Source organism: Orycteropus afer, unplaced genomic scaffold (assembly GCF_000298275.1).
Source record: "Orycteropus afer afer isolate SDZICR_OR568_19922 unplaced genomic scaffold, OryAfe1.0 scaffold00206, whole genome shotgun sequence".
Classification (NCBI taxonomy): Eukaryota; Metazoa; Chordata; class Mammalia; order Tubulidentata; family Orycteropodidae; genus Orycteropus; species Orycteropus afer.
The window spans coordinates 5,680,258-5,699,297 of record NW_006921793.1 but is presented as its reverse complement, the minus strand read 5'-3'; the positions used below and the strand labels follow the sequence as shown (position 1 = coordinate 5,699,297).

Sequence of the window (19,040 nt, the reverse complement as noted above, 5' to 3'; positions counted from 1 at the left end):
AGAGGAGAATAAAATATGTGCAAGTAAGAGGTATATGAAGAGAGGGTATCCTTAAAAATGTACTCAAGGAGAAAAGACACTCCTCTGAGATTAGAGATAAGGTCAAGATATTAAACGTGGACCAGGTGTTAAGATGCAGAAGTCGGGAGTATGATAACTTACAGGTATGACAAAGATGTCCTAGAGCTCATAATTCAAAGTGAAGTCTTCTGCTGAGAGAGTAGTAGTTATAGTTGATGAGGCAAATGACCTATAGGGTCACTATGAGTTGGAATCGACTCTGGCAGTGGGTTTGGTTTTTGGTTTACTAATACTAGCCAGGCCAGAGAATACTAGGAGAAATGGTGATCTTTGTTTTACCAAATGGAGAAATAGATACAGGAGAGAGAGAGCAGCAGGGTTCACGAGTGTCTTCTGGGGAGATTCAAGACTCTGGCTGCCAAAGTCAAGAAGATACAGGAATGGCCTAGGAAAGGAATTTTCTTTGCAACATAGTCATTAGCACAAAGTGTATAGTATAGTAAGTAGTGGGAATAAGTTAGAAAAATATATATGGGTAAGAAGAGTAGGCATTAAGCTTAATGGATCAAAAGTGGGGAAGGTCAAGATTTGTACTCAGAACTAGCTGTGCTTTGAGATAAAGCAAAAATAAGAGGTGTTATTTTAACAAGAGAAAAAATTCCACGTGAACAATTTAACATGGATCATTTTTATAGAAATTTGTTCCATAGCATAATTAAGTAGCATCTCTGACTTCTGGAGAGGTGATCTTAGCTTGCTATTTTGGAAGAACATTTAGGAACTTGAAGGGAATAGCCTATGCTGAGTGTGAAATTGTACTCATAGTGGCTGATTAAACTGTCTCAGATTTTACCCTTGCTTCAGAGTTGAATATTTCTTCCAGTTTTGGGGTTTTTTTTTTTTAAATAATTTATTCTTTATGTGTCTTCCTTCTAGTTGATTCAGAAAGGCACCAAATTAGTTTTGGAACAAGTTGTAACATCCATTGCATCAGTTGCAGATACTGCAGAAGAAAAATTTGTCCCCTACTATGACTTATTTATGCCATCACTAAAACATATTGTTGAGAATGCAGTTCAAAAGGAACTCAGACTTCTGAGAGGAAAAACAATTGAGTGTATCAGCCTCATTGGTCTAGCTGTTGGGAAAGAAAAAGTAAGTAGTTTGTAGGATGTTGAATTTTGTAATTTGGGTGTGAAAGTATTTAGAGTACTAGGGTCCTTTTCCTTCTGATAAGTGATTTTTTGGATATTTGCTTTTTTTAAATTCATTAGCTCCTTACTCTTCTTTTACAGTACTCCAGTTTTATATATGAATAAATTATTGCCTTCATATTTTCATTGTTAATATTAAGGTTTCTTCTTAAGTCAGTTATGTTCTTAGAAAACCATATTTTCGCTGCCTTACATGTAGTCTATCTCTAGGGAGGAATGTTGTGTTCCATATTTTTATGTTTACCCATTTTAACATATGCTTGAAAGCTTGGCAGTTCTTTCTCTATTAATCCAAAAATCATCAAATGTGTTCTAAGATAATCTGTATTCATATAGTCCTTCAGAAAATAATAAGCAAGGACTATTGCCGATGTTTTTTTCTTCCCAGGCAACATCTCAGAGTTATCAAAGCAAACCCAAAAGAAGTTCCTCTGTCGTCTACTCTCATTCTGACCCTCAGACCTATCAAATGTAACATCTCTGTTTTGTGTCCTTCAAAATCAATATCAGTATTAACTTATCTTCTAAATTGTTTTTTGTAGGACACTAAGAACCTAACCAGTACTTTTTCAGAAGAACATTAAATCTTTTGTGATATAGATGAGAAATTTGTAATACATTAGTTTTATTTGTAGAATTATAACCCATGTGGGAAGAGTAGTAGCTTTTTGTTTTATTTTGCTTTATTTTTGAAAGTTTTGTAATTACATAAGAAATAAGTAGTAACAAGTGTCTCTCTCATCTGATACATGCTAATAATATTGGCAATAAAATAGTCCCAAATGTTTTATTTTAGTTCATGCAAGATGCATCAGATGTGATGCAGTTATTGTTGAAGACCCAGACAGACTTCAATGATATGGAAGATGATGATCCTCAGGTAAAGCAGCCATACCTTTTTGCTTTGATCCATCTATAAGTTGCAGATAACACAAGGTTAAGTGGACTTTATTTATTTTTTTATTTTGTAGCGTTTCCTCCCCACCCCTGGTAATCAATAAAGAAAGTTTTTAAGTGGACTTGTTTTAAAGAATGAGTTCTAGGTTTCCAGATAACATCAACCCTTGGTTTCAGAGACATTTTTCACTGGTTTTCCTTCTACTTCTCATGCCTTTTTTTCCTCAGTCCATGGTAGGCTTTTAAATTTAAATTCTTCTAAATTTTAGTACTCTTGAAGGTTCTATCTTAGACTTCTTCTCACTCTCCTTGAGCAATATCATCCATAATCATGACTTCAGTTGTCCTTCATATGCGTGTGACTTTTCAAACCATTCTCCAGAATTCAAGATTCTTGTCTCCAGCCATTACTGGACATGTCTGAATGTCTCTTGGCCCATTGAATACAATTTTGACCCCTGTCAAAAGAAAAATACAGAAACTCAGCAATCTCAGGGATTATGACAATCCCATCCTCACTTCTGCCCAAGCTAGAATCTAAGCATTGTTCTGAGTTCTCCCCTTGTCTCACTTCCCATTTCTTTCCAGAAATCCTCTAGTCTTCTATGTCTTTAAATCTGTCCATTTTCTTTTCCCATTGCCACTGTACCATTTTATCATACTCTAAATACCAGCCATGGACTAGAGAAAAAAAAAAAAGGCAGTTTCATCTGTACTTTAAAAATTCGTTTTTGACTTTGGGATAAATTCCAAATTCCATAATGTGACAAAAGACCTTATGACATGTTTTTTTGTTTGTTTTTTCTCTTTTTCGCTTTATGGAACATACTGTGCTCTCCTTTCTGCCGATGAAAGCATGCTTTTAGCTTATAACACCCTTCCCTCCTTCCCATCCAACCTGGCTAATTCCTACTCATAATTCACTTCCTTTGTAAGACTTTCTGGTTTCTAGAGTCTCTGTGGTAGGCACTTAGGACATTGGGTTATAACAACATCATAAATGTCTGTCATAATTTTGATGGTTTTCACAAAGCATGACATATTAAATACTCAATAAATTATCGTAGAATTAAATTTTTTACTTTACATCCATATAATTGTTTCCCCTAGCAGATAAAGAGAGTAAGTAGGAGGGAGTAGAGTATAAAGAACATATATGTTTTATGCTTTGTTTGAAAAATGGTATATCAATATACATGTATCTTTGTATGTAGATAAAAGGCTAGAAGGATATTAATCAAACTGCTAACATTAGGGAGAATGAGAGGACTCTAAGTTTTATGGAGAGTGGTAGGATTATACCTGTTTTGTTCATCTTTGTATCAGGATATAGTATAGACTGCCTGGTACATGGAAAACACCCAGTATATATTTGTGAAGTTAATGAGCTTTAGTTTTACACTTAAAATTAGTGTTACTGTTTTAATAAGAGATGGGGACTGTGTGTGAGCAAGACAAAAAACCAGATTCACTATAAGGGCTTTGCAGGTGATTAAGTCTTATATAAACACAGTAGTAGGAGAGGAAGTGCCTTAAATATACCCAGCCACGTACACAGAAAATTATAAGAGGCAAAAGGAGAGAAAGGTAATGTTGTGTTTCTTGAGTGTTAATAAATGTTTAATGAATGGAGTGCTAGGCAATAAGGATACAAAAGCAAAATATGTTCCTGCCTCCAAGCAAATTAGAGTCTAGTGGTTGACAAGTTTTAACTGGGTTTCATTTAGGTGATTCAGATGCTAAGAAGCTATTTAATTGTTTCTTGAAAGTAGGAAAAAATAGGTAAGACTCTAGTCTTTCTCTTTTTTGCCTTACATTCTATTCATATCCCACCATCAAAATCATAGTGATTTCATTACTGATTGTGAACAGTTTAAGTATGTGAACATGGAAAGTGCCATGAACATATCAATAAAACTGTTTCTTTGGAATAGGGAAATGCCTTTCATTATGATGAAAAGCCATATGTTTTTAAATCAATTTCATTTTAATTTTCTTTCTAGATCTCCTACATGATCTCAGCATGGGCCAGAATGTGCAAAATCCTTGGAAAAGAATTTCAGCAATACCTTCCAGTGGTTATGGGACCTTTAATGAAGACAGCTTCAATTAAACCTGAAGTAGCACTTTTAGATAGTAGGTATCCTATTGGGGAAATATCAATTGTAAAATTTCTCTTTTAATATTTGTAACATGGATTTATTTTCTTCTCTATTAATAGCCCAAGACATGGAGAATATGAGTGATGATGATGGTTGGGAATTCGTGAATCTTGGAGATCAGCAGAGTTTTGGTATTAAAACTGCAGGACTAGAAGAAAAATCAACTGCTTGCCAGATGTTGGTAAGGACTTGATTTTAGAACTTGTATATTTATATATGGTTCCTAGGACAGCTTTCATAGATGCTAATGACATGGTTTTGATGAACCAAGAAAAGAAAAAAAAAATATATATATATATATGTATGTATATATGAGAACCTTTTTAAACCAACATTTCTACTTCTAGATCTCTATCTTAAAGGAATCATGGGGGCAGAATCTTTCAGTATTAGTGCAGTTTTTAAGAGGCAGAAACAGTAAACAGCCTGAATGCCTATTAGTGGGAAAATAACCAATATATTACTGTATCTGGAATAATAGTATGCAGCCATTATGATGGGATTGGAATGTGAGCTGTGTAAGGCAGTGATTTTTGTCTCTTCTTTATAAACTACTACGTCAGCATGTTACTAGTACCTACAGTTTGGTAACTCAACTCAAACTCAATGCCATCAAGTCAGTTCCAACTCATAGCAACCCCCATTGGGTTTCCAAGGCTGTAAATCTTTACAGAAGTTGATTGCCTTCTCTTCCTTTCAGCGCCTGATGGGTTTGAACTGCCAACCTTCTGGTTAGCAGCCAAATGCCTTGCACACTGTACTACCAGATACCATCACTGTATTATCTATGATATCAACCTATGATCCTTATTCTCCTTAGAGTATAGTAGGCAGCCAAGAAGTAACTGTTTTGAGTGAACAAAAATGTGCTCATGAAATTAAAACTCAACTGGCATGATTTCAGCCATGTTAAAAAAGAAAAAATGGTACCGAGGATATTTCTGCATAAGTATGTATATGTTCTGTATCCATGTCCATGAATATAGTAGAGCATGCAGGGAGCAAAGGTGGAGAAACTACTTAGCCAAAACTAAACAGCTTGAACGAATGAGTTGCTGAACATGGCTCAGAACCATAGTCTCGGGGGCCACCGAGGTCGATTGGCATAACATTGCCCACAAAGATAGTGTTCTGTATCCTCTTTGGTGAGTAATGATTGGAGTATTAAAGACTTGTTAGTGGACATCTAGGGTGCCACTATTGGTCTCTCCCCTCCGGAATAAAGAAGGGTAAAGAAAATCAAGGACATATGGAAACAGTTAGTCCAGATGACTAATGGACCACGTGAACCCCAGTTTCTAGGACCCTAAGACCAGAAGAAATAGATGGTACCTGGCTACCACTGCTGACTGCTCTGAAAAGGATCATAAAAGTAGGTCATGGATAGAGTGTGAGAAAAATGTGGAACAAAACTCAAAATCATAAAAAAAGCCAGGCTTACTGGTCTGATAGAGAATGGTGGAATCCCCCAGACTATGGCCCCTTAGACTGGAACTGAACTCCTCCCAGTGGCTCAGCTTTCTTGCCTATAAAGCCTAATTCCAGTCTTTAAAAAACAATATATCCTAAAATGGTTTCGTGATCTTTTCCTGTTCTAAAATTCTTTTTAGTTAGAATACAGTTCTAAGTGTAGCTCTAATCAGGATACAACGTTCTTTTTGATTTTGCTGCTTGTTTAAAATATCAGTACCTTAAAACTAACATGGATCTTGGTTTTAATTTTACCCCTTACTTTTTTTCAGGTTTGCTATGCTAAGGAGTTAAAGGAAGGCTTTGTGGAATATACGGAACAAGTTGTCAAACTGATGGTCCCTTTGCTGAAATTTTATTTCCATGATGATATCCTATGATTGAACACAAAATGTCTCTAGAACTAGTAAAATTGTAGCTCTTTTTCAAGTAGTAGGCTTTGTGTTAATTGAAATGTGAGTCGCAATTACTGTTCAGTGTTACACCACACCAAAAAAATAGTTTCTAACAAGTCAGCGCCAATTCGTGGCAGCCCCACGTGTGTCAGAGTAGAATTGTGCACCATAGGGTTTTTAGTGTCACATTTTCTTTGGAAGTAATTCACCAGGCCTTTCTTCCAGAGCACCTCTGTGAAGACTAGAACCTTAGCTTTTTGGTTAGCAACTGAGCAAATTAACTGTTTGTACCACCAAGAACTCCAACGTAACAATAATTGTAATTAAATACATATCAGATAAATTTGTATGCCCTTACACATTCACTCTCACACACAGCTTTACAGATAGGAAAAATAAAGACAGCCCAAGGGAGTAGCAGAGGTAGGACCCAAGCCCAGATCTGCCTGATTCCAAAGCCACTTTGTAGCGTTTCCTCACAGAGTATCTGTCAGGGTGTCCTTTGGCTGCTTTTGCCCAGCAGCAGCTTTCCACGATGTCAGAAAACTAAACAGAACTTTAAGAGGAAGTCATAAGGACCTTATTTACACACTTAAATGATAAGGTTACTGCAGGAAGAAGTCCTTAATTTTTTCTCAGGGAAGTCATTGCTTCAGTTGAATTTATTAAAGACGTGTATTTGAGTTTACCTAAAAATTTGGATAGTAAGGCGAAAGAAAAGACAGGGAGATGTGGTGCGTCTTGTGGGCAACGAGACTTCTATTTTTATATACGTGTTATATTTAACACATTCTTGGATAGCTGTAAGATAAACAGGTTGCTTAACACTTCTGTTAATGTAGTAAGCACTGTAACATTTTCAGTAAGCAAAATGATAGAGCAATCTTTTGAGGCTCCTTAGTGATTACATTGCCTTAACAGCAAAACGTGTTCGCGTGGCAGCAGCAGAATCTATGCCTCTTCTCCTGGAATGTGCAAGAGTTCGTGGTCCAGAGTATCTCACACAGATGTGGCATTTTATGTGTGATGCTCTGATCAAGGCCATTGGCACAGAACCAGATTCAGATGTCCTCTCAGAAATAATGCATTCTTTTGCAAAGGTGAATATTTTTCTCTTAAAGAATGGGTATAAGATTATGTGCTCAATTATTAGTGTTACTAAATAAATTAGGGGGAAAGTTGGATTGGGTTTTTGTATTTTAGTCTTTTTTTTTAAAAACTGAAAATGTTTCATCTTTATTTAATTTTAATATGTTGGTGTTACCCTTATTTGTTTTTTAAGAGTAACCCACTGCCGTTGAATCGATTCCAGCTCATAGCAACCCTATAGGACAATAGAGCTGCCCCATAGGCTGTGTGTCTTTATGGAAGCCATTCTTACATTCCAGTCTTCATTAGTTGCCACCATCATGTACTTGTGATTCAATTACAGAAGGCTGAGTGTCATCTCCCACTCACATTGTATCTGTTCATTAGTTACAGTTCTAATCTCCCTCCTAAATTCCTTTTTTTTTTTTTTTCCATTGCTTTCTTTTGTGCTATTGAAATAGCCTCAGTTGGCCTACTCCAGAAGTCTCCCAGTTCGGTCTCCTTTACTCTTGCTCTTTAAGTCTCTCCCCTTCTTGTACTTTCAGCCACTCCCATTCTCATAGCTCCATAGATAGCTTGCTCCACAGCTTGGTTTAAAGACTCCTCAGCATCTTTATTTGTCCTCACTTACACTCCTTTCTTCTGTTTTTCAAAAAAAAAGGGATGTCTTTGCCCATGTCATGATCTCACCTAAAATGCCCCTCCAGGGTAAACTTTCATTTTCTTCAGTGCTTTTGTGTGTGTGGCAAAATAATAATAGCAAAACATTTGCCATTGTGCCCATTTTTATATACACATGTGATGTTAATTACATTCACCATCACAAAATGTTTTCATCACACTTCACAGAAACTCAGTGCCTTTTAAGCAATACCATGTGATTCTTAATGAGCTTAGCTTTTTTTTTTAAACTGTGAAAATACACATAACAAAACGTACACCAACTCAACAGTTCCTACATGTACAATTCAGTGGTATTGATTACATTCTTCAAGTCATGCAACAATTCTTGCTGTTCTTTTCCAAATCATCCCACCACCATAGCACACACACAAACTTGGTGTGTTCCCTAAGCAAAAACAGAATTTAATTTTTGACTCTTAAAAACCCTTTAATCTTATGGGTAGTTTTCTTGCTCTCCAACTAATCAGTGCATTGAAGTAATGGGAGATGGATGCCTTAATAATGAACACTTTGAAGAACTGGGAGGAATATTGAAAGCAAAACTTGAGGAGCATTTCAAAAATCAAGAATTGCGGCAAGGTAAGTTTTCCATGCTTTTATTTCTGAATGTAATCCTTTATGACCATTTTGGCTACAATTTAAAAAAAAACCATTTATTTGGGTGTGTTTTAGTTAAAAGACAAGATGAAGACTATGATGAACAGGTTGAAGAGTCACTACAAGATGAGGTAAATTACTCCCTTCAGAACTTAATTTACATGACCATTTACATCTGAAAGATTTTTAAATGCTTCAATTTCTAATTCAGCCAAATTGTCATTCTGATGTAATTATTAATAATCTTTAGCAAAAGAATCTGATGTGTATTTCATTTATTAATTTACAAAATAATTTGAAAATAGCTCATTTGTCTTTTGGATGCTTTGTGCATTTTACTGCAATACTTCTCACTTAACAAAAGCATTTCAAGTTTATATCTTATTTTACATACTCATAACAACCATTTCTATTTGGTGGTGTTCTTTCACCATGATTACCTAAATCCACACCCTTGTCAAGTTAGGGCTCAAGCCCCAATCCTTCTCTAACTCACCTTTCTGCATACCACACAATTATGCAGATGTCCTTCAAAGACAGAAACATACACAGTAGTTGATACAGTACTTCACCTTGTTACCTTTCTTCTTTTAAGAAACATTTGTCACCATTGAACATATTTTGACTGTATGTTTAGGGTCCAGATATATGGTATCTGGCCATCATGGTGGACCACTGCTAAAATGTGCAGGTCATACAAATTTCCCTTCAGGTTGCTCACATGCTGATATACTCAAATTCCTATGAGGCATGAGATTTAAGTAACTGACCTCATATCTCCCCACCATCTCACCAAAAGTAGGAACATTTTGCAGAAAACAGGAAAAAAAAATAATAAGTAAAAACACTTCTGCTTCAGAACTTGGGAATTCAGGGTAAATTTTTTTAAAATGTATGTATTTTAAGTATGTTCCAAGGAAAGACATTGCACTGCTTATTACACACCTTATAGTTCCATAGACATTTAGAAAACATTAAACCCAGTCGTTACGGTTACCTGAGTCTCCTTTAAGAGAGTAATAATCAATTTGATTTTCTATATTTATTAGACTTCTTCTATAAATGTTGCTAATAATAATAGTGGGAATTCTTTTTTAATACATGCTTTTTTTATTTTCATTTTTTTTCTTTTTTAGGATGATAATGATGTTTATATTCTGACCAAAGTGTCAGATATTTTACACTCAATATTCAGTAGCTATAAGGAAAAGGTGTTACCTTGGTTTGAACAGCTGCTTCCGTTAATTGTCAACCTAATTGTAAGTGCTATCACTTTTTAACTGTTTTAGATAGTTGACTGTTTCTTTTGTAGTATATAAGATCTTATACATTTAGAGCTTTTTAAAAATAATTTTTTTAAATGTGCTCTTAAAAAATAATGTTTTTACATTTAGTACAATACATTTAAAAAATGTTTAGATGCACACAACTTGTTGTGATAACCTGTTGAATCAATACATAAAGATTTTTACAGCTTTTTTTATTAATATTATTGTTTTGTAAATACAACATTAATTACTTGGATCAAGAACATCAGTGTAAGCTGATAGCCTGTATTGAGTACTTATTTCTTTGTATTCATCATGTACCTGCGGTATTAGAACCTTAAAAGAATGTCTCTCTTGCAGTGTCCACATAGACCATGGCCAGACAGACAGTGGGGATTGTGCATCTTTGATGATATCATAGAACACTGTAGCCCAGCCTCATTTAAATATGCAGAATATTTCTTAAGGCCAATGCTCCAGTATGTATGTGACAACAGTCCAGAAGTCAGGCAGGCTGCTGCATATGGCCTGGGAGTCATGGCACAGTATGGTGGTGATAACTATCGTCCTTTTTGTACAGGTACTTTTGTATGTTAGATTATGTGCATTTTATTCCAGACATCTCTTTCTCATTCTCTTTGACACTCTTAAAAATATATACCTAGTTCTGCTTTATTTTCTTCCCCTTTGTCTAACACCTCACCTATTCACATGTGAATTTATCACCTTTATTTTCATAAAAATGGAAATGAAATCTGAATGGAATCAAAATTCACCAAGTGTAATTTCATTTTGAATTTTGAGGGTATAGCACAGCATAAGCTAGGTGCCTTCAAGTTGATTGACTCGTGGCAATCCCATATGTGTGAGAATAGAACTGTGCTCAATAGGGTTTCAGTGACTGCTTTTTCAGAAGTAGATTGCCAGACCTCTGGGTAGACTCAAATTTCCAACCTTTCAATTAGCAACCAAGCATGTTAACAGTTTGCACCACCTGAAGACTCCAGCCCTAGCAGTCAGTTCCAACTACTCATAGCTACCCTGTAGGGCAGGGTTGAACTACCCCACAGGGAGGCTGTAAATCTTTAAGGAAGCAGACTGTCATATCTGTCTTCCATGGCAGAGCTGGTGGGTTTGAACTTCAGACCTTTTGGTTAGAAGCCAAGTCCTTAACCACTGTGCCACCAGGACTCCTAAGGCCTAGCATAGGCCTTTTAAAACATCACTGGGGTCCCTGTGAGTTAGTGTAGGAATATAGTTAGATAACTTTTAAAGTTTAAATGCCTTCAGGTCACAAGTATAAATCTGGATGCTGTTAATGTATATCAAGGTCTCTGAGTTAGTAGTGCTAGTGTGCTCTTGACCCCAGAACACCGTGACCATGATGGAACAATCTCTCCGCTTCGTAACTACAAGTGTGATTATATAGCAGAGAAGGAAAATGTTCCTTACACTTTGTTTTTTCTGTGTAATCTGTAACTAGACCAAAGATAAAAGAAATGATATTTATGTTCATTTGGATGAAAATGAGATTTTAACTGACCTTTTTTCAAATGTTTATTTTAGAAGCACTTCCACTGCTGGTAAGAGTGATTCAGGCTACAGATTCTAGGACCAAAGAAAATGTCAATGCTACAGAGAACTGCATCTCAGCAGTGGGGAAGATTATGAAATTCAAACCTGACTGTGTAAATGTTGAAGAAGTCCTACCACACTGGTTATCCTGGCTTCCACTTCATGAAGATAAAGAAGAAGCTGTTCAGACTTTTAATTATCTATGTGACCTAATTGAAAGGTAAAAAAAAAAAGAACACAGATACACCTTATCTCTTTCCCCTTCACATAAAAAAATAATACTTTGTTACTTTTTTTTCTCCCCTAATTTCTTAACGAAATTCTCTTAATTTCTTATTCTGCAGTCTTTGTGCTCCACTCTCAGATGTATAGGTATATAATAATGCTGTCTTTATAAATGTTAAGAAATCACATCACAGTTAAGATTGTATTATATAATGAGATCTCATTTTGAATTGTTCATGAAATTAAATTTAACAGATGAGTGCAAGCACTACAGAAAGTAGGGTTTTAAGACGGTTCTTACCTAGTGTCTCACCCAATCCTGTCAGTTATAGGAAGAGATCAAAATACATTGTTAGTACTGTTATTTGGCCCTCTAAAATTCTGACATTTTTCTTTTGATTTAAGAATCAAAGGCATAAGCAAGTATCCTAGACTGGTGATCAAGATCTAGTACTGGGCTTTGGCATTATTAATGTTATTTTATGCCCATGAGTATGTGTAAGAATTACAATAATCTGGGGGCTCTAAAAACTATCAAGTCAAAGATACGTTCTTTGGTGTCTGCTTCTCTAAATCTAGGTTTCCCTAAATATTAGTCAGGTCCTGGGCTCTGTCTTTATTACTATTTTCAGTTCATGAATAAATCCAAGGGTTACAGTGACTCATTTCCTAGAGTTTGTAGAATGAAGTGAAGAGCTGTGTTCTTTTCATGTTTGTTTAAGTTTGGGTTCACCTAAATGCTGTATTTGGGTCCTCCCACTGAGAGCATCAATTACTATAATGGTTTTCCTTCTCTTCTAGAGATTACACATGCCTTACATACTCTTGCCTCTGAATTGCCCATGGAATTCTCTTAATGACAAAGACTAGAATTCTAGTTAAATTCACAATTCTGTTTCTTTATATTAAACTTGTCTGTAGTTTATTATTTTTTTCCCCAGCATACTCTCAGAATGCCCATATATTCCTTTGAACTTCAGATTTATTTTAGGAACCATTTTGAAGTAACTAAAATTTGTGTTGAGAAGCTGTTAATTTCTTTAAAAAAATAGAAAAAGTTAACAATAAAGTACCTGTGACATTCTATTGTTTGGCCTTAAAGCAATTCTAAGAGATGAGCCAAGTATTTTCTGTAGTATACATGGGGGAAAAACTTAATAGCTAACAAGGAAAATTAGCAACTTTTTCTCTGACTGAATTTACAAGGCACTTTTTTTCTTTTTTAAGTGATGCATAACCATTTTTGTAAAGACCTTTTCCTAAAACAGAATTCCATATTGCGAGAAGGGTGTGTTAATATACAAGTGCTTTTATGATTTCTCCTTATAATAAGTTGCATTTATATATGTTTTCTTCTCTTTTGTCAGTAATCACCCAATCATTCTTGGCCCAAACAATACCAATCTGCCCAAAATATTCAAAATAATTGCAGACGGAGAAATGCATGAGGCAATTAAACATGAAGATCCTTGTGCCAAACGTCTGGCTAATGTAGTTCGCCAAGTACAGGTGAGCTGATTGGGGGAAGTTAGAGAAAGTGAAGGTGGGGGATGTATTTTTTTGTGTTTATATTAGAAGAAAATAGAAATTTAATGCACTAAAGAAATAACATGTTTATATTCTCTTGTCTCCAAGCCTTAAACATGTCCATATGTTCTCATTATTTGTTAGAACTAAAATCTTCTTAAATTTTTGAGACATTTTGTCCCTTCTGTTGGTAATTAGAACAAATTCATCATGTAGTAGTTTTTTATTTGTGAAGTAAAAGATAATAAGCTGTCAGCTACCAAAAATTTTTCATGATTTTTACTTCCTAAATTTAAGAGCCCTGGTAGTGCAGTGGTTAAGCATTCAACTGCTAACTGAAAGGTCAGTGGTTCAAACCCACCAGTTGCTCTGAGGGAGAAAGCTGCTCCCAGAAAAATTACAGCCTAGGAAGCCCTATGAGGCAGTCCTACTCTGCCTGTAGGGTCTCCATGAGTACAAATTGACTCTTCGGCAATGGGTTTTACAGCAGGTATTTTAAGTTTATGTGGTTTATAGGTTACTTTAATACATCCTTTGCTTAGTGTAGCTTTATCAGTCAGTTCAAAAAGAATTGGAGAAACTTACCATAAATGAAAGGAACTTTAAAGAAGTGAACAACTCTCTTACTTTTACCATGATAATTCATCAAACTAATCTATCCTAGAGTATTTTGACATTATTATCATGTACCTATAATGATTATGAAAATACTTCTGAATTAACTTTCATCATTTCTAAACCTATGAAAATATTTTGTTTTTTTCCCTCTAGACTTCTGGAGGATTGTGGACTGAATGCATAGGACAGCTCAGTCCCGAGCAGCAGGGAGCTATACAGGAGCTCCTGAACTCTGCTTGAAGGGCCTTAATACCACCCACCAGAAAACTAACTCCAAATAAACGTTTACCCTTTTGTTTAGGTTTCTTTGTTTTGTTTTTGAGCAAAAGAGAACAATAGTGTGTGTAGGCCATTCTTCTGCAAAGTCACAGCAGCAGGAAGAGAAGCACTGGTACAGAATGGTGTTTAAATGGATTTCTTTCGTACCACTGAGCAAATGCCCTGTAAACCCTACAGTAGCACTGAAGAGTATTTTTCTATTGGTATACCCACCTGTGTAAAGGTGAAAGGGAATTAAATTAATTTTCTCATTAGACGTAAGATTTAAGAAAAAAACAGCTTTAAGATCAGTTACTCAGCATAGATTTGCATTAAAATAAATTGCTGTACATCTAGTGTTAATTCTGTTAATTGGAGTGTGAGTCTTTCGGTAGGGTAGAAAGAAGACTTCTACCCTACAAACCAGTAGATCCAAAAGTTGGGGGAAAAAACTGATGCAGAACAAGCATGAAGATCTCATATTTGGTGTCACTTTCAGTTCTTTTTCCCAAAAGGCTTATGCAGTGACTCGATTTGGAAAGCTTTTCAGCTTCCAGCCCTTGAATGTGAAGTGTCGTTGGCATGTCTGGCAGTAGTCTCTCATTCACTCCTCAATAAACAACATTGAAATACAAAAGAAGCTTGTGTAAAAATTCAGTACTGTCTGGCTTTTATTCATTTAATGTTTTTAATAGAAGAATAATCTAATATTTTTTTAAAGTAATAGCTATGGCTCTGAATATTTTTCCCTAATATTTTTCTTGTGCAATTCAGATTTCAAAGCATTTTAGTTTTATTGTCTTCCAAGACTTTAACTTATGCTAAGTTATAATACATCTACTCCATTCACAATTGATGTCCTTTTAAAGTTTGCAAAGTTCAGCAAATAGTTTTTTAAGCTAGGATTGTTCTGATTCAATCAAAGATTTGGCTTAGTTGTTCTCATTGCATATTGTAATTGCTGTAGAGCCACACACAACTTTCAATCTTTTAATTTTACAATAAGTATTATGGCTAAAATTATTATTTACTGATGAATTCAGTGAAATATGTGAATGTTTTTCTTCTTTATGTATTAACCTCATAGCAGTAAATGACTTGCTGTTGTTACTTTAAATAAATAATTTTTCTAAGGGATCTTAATAGATTTCTTTTGAAAACTTCAGTGTTAACATTTTTATAGTTTGTACTAAATTTAACCGTGATATAAAAATGAATTTTATGCGTAGATCAGAATTTAAAATTAAAAGGTTTTTTCTTTAAATGATTTGCATTACTTTATTAAAACTAAATCTGAAACGGAATAGAAAATAGAATGGATATGTATTATGGTGGGGGTTAGCAAATACCATTCAGACATTTACTCACACTGAGCACACCATTTCTTGGAGATTTTGGTATCGGCCAGAAGAACATATTGAATAACTTCACCAGCATAGTCATTACTTTTGGAGTGGATACCTATTTGACTCTTTTGTGATACATATGGTAATACTTGGAGCTACTTTATACCCTGTATTCCAGCTGGAGGGAAAAAAATGGGTATTACAGTAAAAATGGGTTAAGATGACCAATTCAGCTAGTGATGCCAGTCAGCTGGAAGTGCTTAGCTTTTGTTTTTAATTTGTCAGTACTACACTTAAAAGCAAATGTTAAAAATATGGCATACCTGCCTAAGCTTAGATGGCAGGAAGTATGGTCAGAGATGACTGAGATTTTAGTGTTTGCAAAGCACCATGTTAAGCACTTAGGGTTTGTTTGGTGTTTTTTTTTTGTTTTGTTTTTTAAGAACCTCTTATCTTCCATTTAAACACTAATGAGAAAAAAAAATAAGAAAATTTCCAATTGAATAAAAAGTCTAAGACCCCTGAAGGAAATACTCAAATGAGTGCAAATCAAAGTGCAGGCTGACTACATCCTTTATAATAGAAGCAGAAAAATAAAGGAGTAATTGGAGTTGAGTAAAGTTAATCAGGGAAAGGTGGTATTAAGAGCTGTTACTGCAGCATCCAAAATTTCAGGCTCACAACTGATACGTCATTTCATGAACATCTAATCTTGGAAATTATCTGGAGAAACATTTTAATACAGTAGTGTTGTTTAACATCTACACTACATTTGTGAAATGGGACATTATGTGATTTGAATGTTGTGCAAATACCATATTGTAATCTGGTTCTATTTTTCTCTGCCCTGATTACATCCCCAACCATAAAAAAGTCCTCACTGTGACCACTCTTCCCTGTGCCCTTCTTATCTATGCATTCTCTATTTGAATGCAGGATCTCTGGTGGCATAGTGTCCAAGGCATTTGACTACTAAACAGAAGGTTAGTGGTTCAAACCCGCCAGCCACTCCTTGGAAGGAAGACTAGGCAGTCTACTTCTGTAGAGATCCTGCCTTGGAAAACCAAGGAGGGATCACTATGAGTCGGAATTGACTCAATGGAAGGGAGTTTATTTGAATGCTGCCCCTCTGATGTCTCATGGCTGATTGATCTAAGGGGTGCATCTCGTTGGGGTAGGTGTTCTGCTTGTAAGTCTTTCTGCTGTCGGGCTAAGAGCCAATCCATGGAAGTCAGTCCATTTCCAGGCCCAAAGGATAACCCAGTGCCATAGTCTCAGGGGTTTTGCCCATCTATCTGACCAGTAATTTTGGTCATTTTTGTTTTTTAATTTTGTTCCACATTTTTCCTCCCGCTCTATCCAGGATCTCCAATTTTTATCCTTTTCTGAGTGGTTGGCATTGATAGCCAGGCTCTAATTCTTCTGGTCTGCTTTTTCCTTTAAGCATTTTGAACTAGCTCAGCATGCAGATTGATTAAGTCTGGTGAAAGTATGCAACCCGGACACACACCTTTCTTGATTTTAAACCACTCGTATCCATTCAATATTCTGTTCAAATGACTGCCTCTTAAGTCTTCCAAGACAGATTTGTTTGTTCTGGCAGTCCACGGTATTTTCAAATATTCATCAAAGCCATAATTCAAATTCATCAGTTCTGTGGTCTTTCATTGTCCAGCTTTCACATGTATATGATGCTGTTGAAAAGACCTTGGCTTGGGTCAGGGGCACCTGAGCCTTTGAAGTGACATCTTCGCTGTTTAACACTAAAGATAACCTTTTGCAGCAGATTCCCAGGGCAATACGTCATCTGATTTCTTGACTGCTGCTTCCAAGGGCATTGTGGATCCAAGTAAAATGAAATCTCTGACTAGGCCTGTAGTATAATCTTACTCAGCATATCATACCATAGGAGGCATCAGTTGGAAAAGTCAGCCGCGTGTACCGGAGCTTCCACTCGCCGTGGAGCCATTGCCTTTCGCCCGCCCCTTGTGCTCTTGGGCCAGGTCCACCGGATTCCGGCTGGCAGACAGGTTCAGGGGCCCCTTGGCGTCAGTATGGCGAGGTGTGGCCGCCCTCAGCTCGGGCGCCGCACAGCAGCGGGCTTTCCCACTGGGCTTGGGAGAGCTATGTTCGTCGTGACACTTTTAACTTGATTCCCCGTTGGATAGCTTCAGAGGGGAAGTGGGCTCTCGGATAATAGAGACCGTGGCGGGGAGGGGGTGGGTAGAGAAGAGAGGAGCCCTGCTCTTGCGGGTATGAGGCGCACGTGAAGAGCAAAAGCTGTTTCGGTGAACTCGACGTGGTTCCCCGCCGTCCTTGGCCCTCATCAGTGTTTGAATGAGTTACCCAATCTCGCTAAATTCACTTTTTTCCACATGAATAATGCAGGGTACTGTGAGAATTGAAGGGTGCAAACCTCTACTTCGCTGTGACAGGTAACTCACGGAAACAGGTCACAGTTGGTCACGTTGGAAGAACCTTTCGGCCCTCGAAAGCTTCCCAAAAATCTAAAAATGTACGATTGAGGACTTCTCGCTGTTTCTCTAATATAAAAGCAAAGGTAACGTGGCGAAGCGAATCAAAGCCATAGTTTATGCTGGAGGAGAAGCCGGTAGTCTTTTATTTCACAATTTAGTTACACAGAACACAGGAAAGTTAGATCATCATTTGTGCGTTTGCTAATTTGAGCTACAGTGGAATGAATCAAGTCATCAGTGAGGCAGGGTCCTTTCTTAAGTGCCTCTGTGTGCTTATCCAAGAAAACTAATGGAAAAAGCTAATGACAAGTGAGTAGAAACGGTGCTGCTTTAATTTTGTCACTCTGTATTTTACTGGGCTCTTAGAAAAAATACTTACAAAAGTATTTCAGCAAAATATTTACATGGTTCAAACTATGAAATCATAGAATCAAAAACTCTGGAGTGGACATAGCCTTAAATTTGTGACCTTTCTCACTTCGGCAGTAGTATTTCAGAGGTCACTCTGCTGTCATAATTCCCCAGTTCAAATCTCACAGCCCAGTGGCTGACTCATGGTCAGCTGTAATTTGCCTCTCAAAACATCAGTTTCTTTATCAGTGATATGTTGTTATGTGCTGTCAAGTAGGACCCCCTCCTTGAGTTTCCGAGACAGAATCACTAGGGAAATAGATTGCCCAACCTTCCTTCCGAGGAGTGGCTGGTGGGTTTGAACCGCCAGACTTCTGGTTAGCAGTCAAGTGCCTTAGGCACTATGCTACCAGAGTTCCTTATCAGTGATATAGGAACAGCAAATACCACCTCTCTCATAGGGTCATCTGAAGAAGTATGCAAAACCCTCAGAACCATGCTTGGCACATAGGAGGCTCTGGAAGAATTAGTTACATTCTTCACCATCTTTCATCTGGAGCTCGAACCTTATTTAACAGGTACCCTTTATTCATTTTTGAAAAAATGCCTCTGGCTTTCAGATTCCTAGGCAGCCAGATTTTGTTCTTCCTACTCACCCTGATAACTTAATGGGATGAGGTGGGGCACCTGACTAAAACCAGCCAGCCCATTGCTGATGGGGTTTTGAGAAAAGATGAGCCAAGACAAGCTTCCCCTTTTTGCTCCACTGTAAGGATCACCTAGTAAAATTGGTAAAATCCAGTCCCAGACCCCACCCATTTGGGGTGATCTAGTCTGGGAGGTAGCATGAAGGTTTCCCTGAGATA

General features: G+C 36.6%; 1 protein-coding gene across 1 annotated transcript in view; it reads left to right on the top strand.

The window, feature by feature from the left end:
- The window catches only part of IPO5 (importin 5), a 59,244-nt gene extending 45,262 nt beyond the window's left edge, over positions 1–13,982 (top strand). The window contains exons 15-27 of the mRNA XM_007948165.2: positions 958–1,176; positions 2,032–2,115; positions 4,136–4,268; positions 4,354–4,475; positions 6,037–6,133; positions 7,087–7,259; positions 8,400–8,511; positions 8,605–8,660; positions 9,666–9,788; positions 10,158–10,377; positions 11,364–11,592; positions 12,965–13,106; positions 13,896–13,982. Coding sequence (XP_007946356.1) covers positions 958–1,176; positions 2,032–2,115; positions 4,136–4,268; positions 4,354–4,475; positions 6,037–6,133; positions 7,087–7,259; positions 8,400–8,511; positions 8,605–8,660; positions 9,666–9,788; positions 10,158–10,377; positions 11,364–11,592; positions 12,965–13,106; positions 13,896–13,982 — 1,797 coding nt within the window. The remainder of the gene's footprint in view (positions 1–957; positions 1,177–2,031; positions 2,116–4,135; positions 4,269–4,353; positions 4,476–6,036; positions 6,134–7,086; positions 7,260–8,399; positions 8,512–8,604; positions 8,661–9,665; positions 9,789–10,157; positions 10,378–11,363; positions 11,593–12,964; positions 13,107–13,895) is intronic.
- Positions 13,983–19,040: the final 5,058 nt, after the last annotated feature.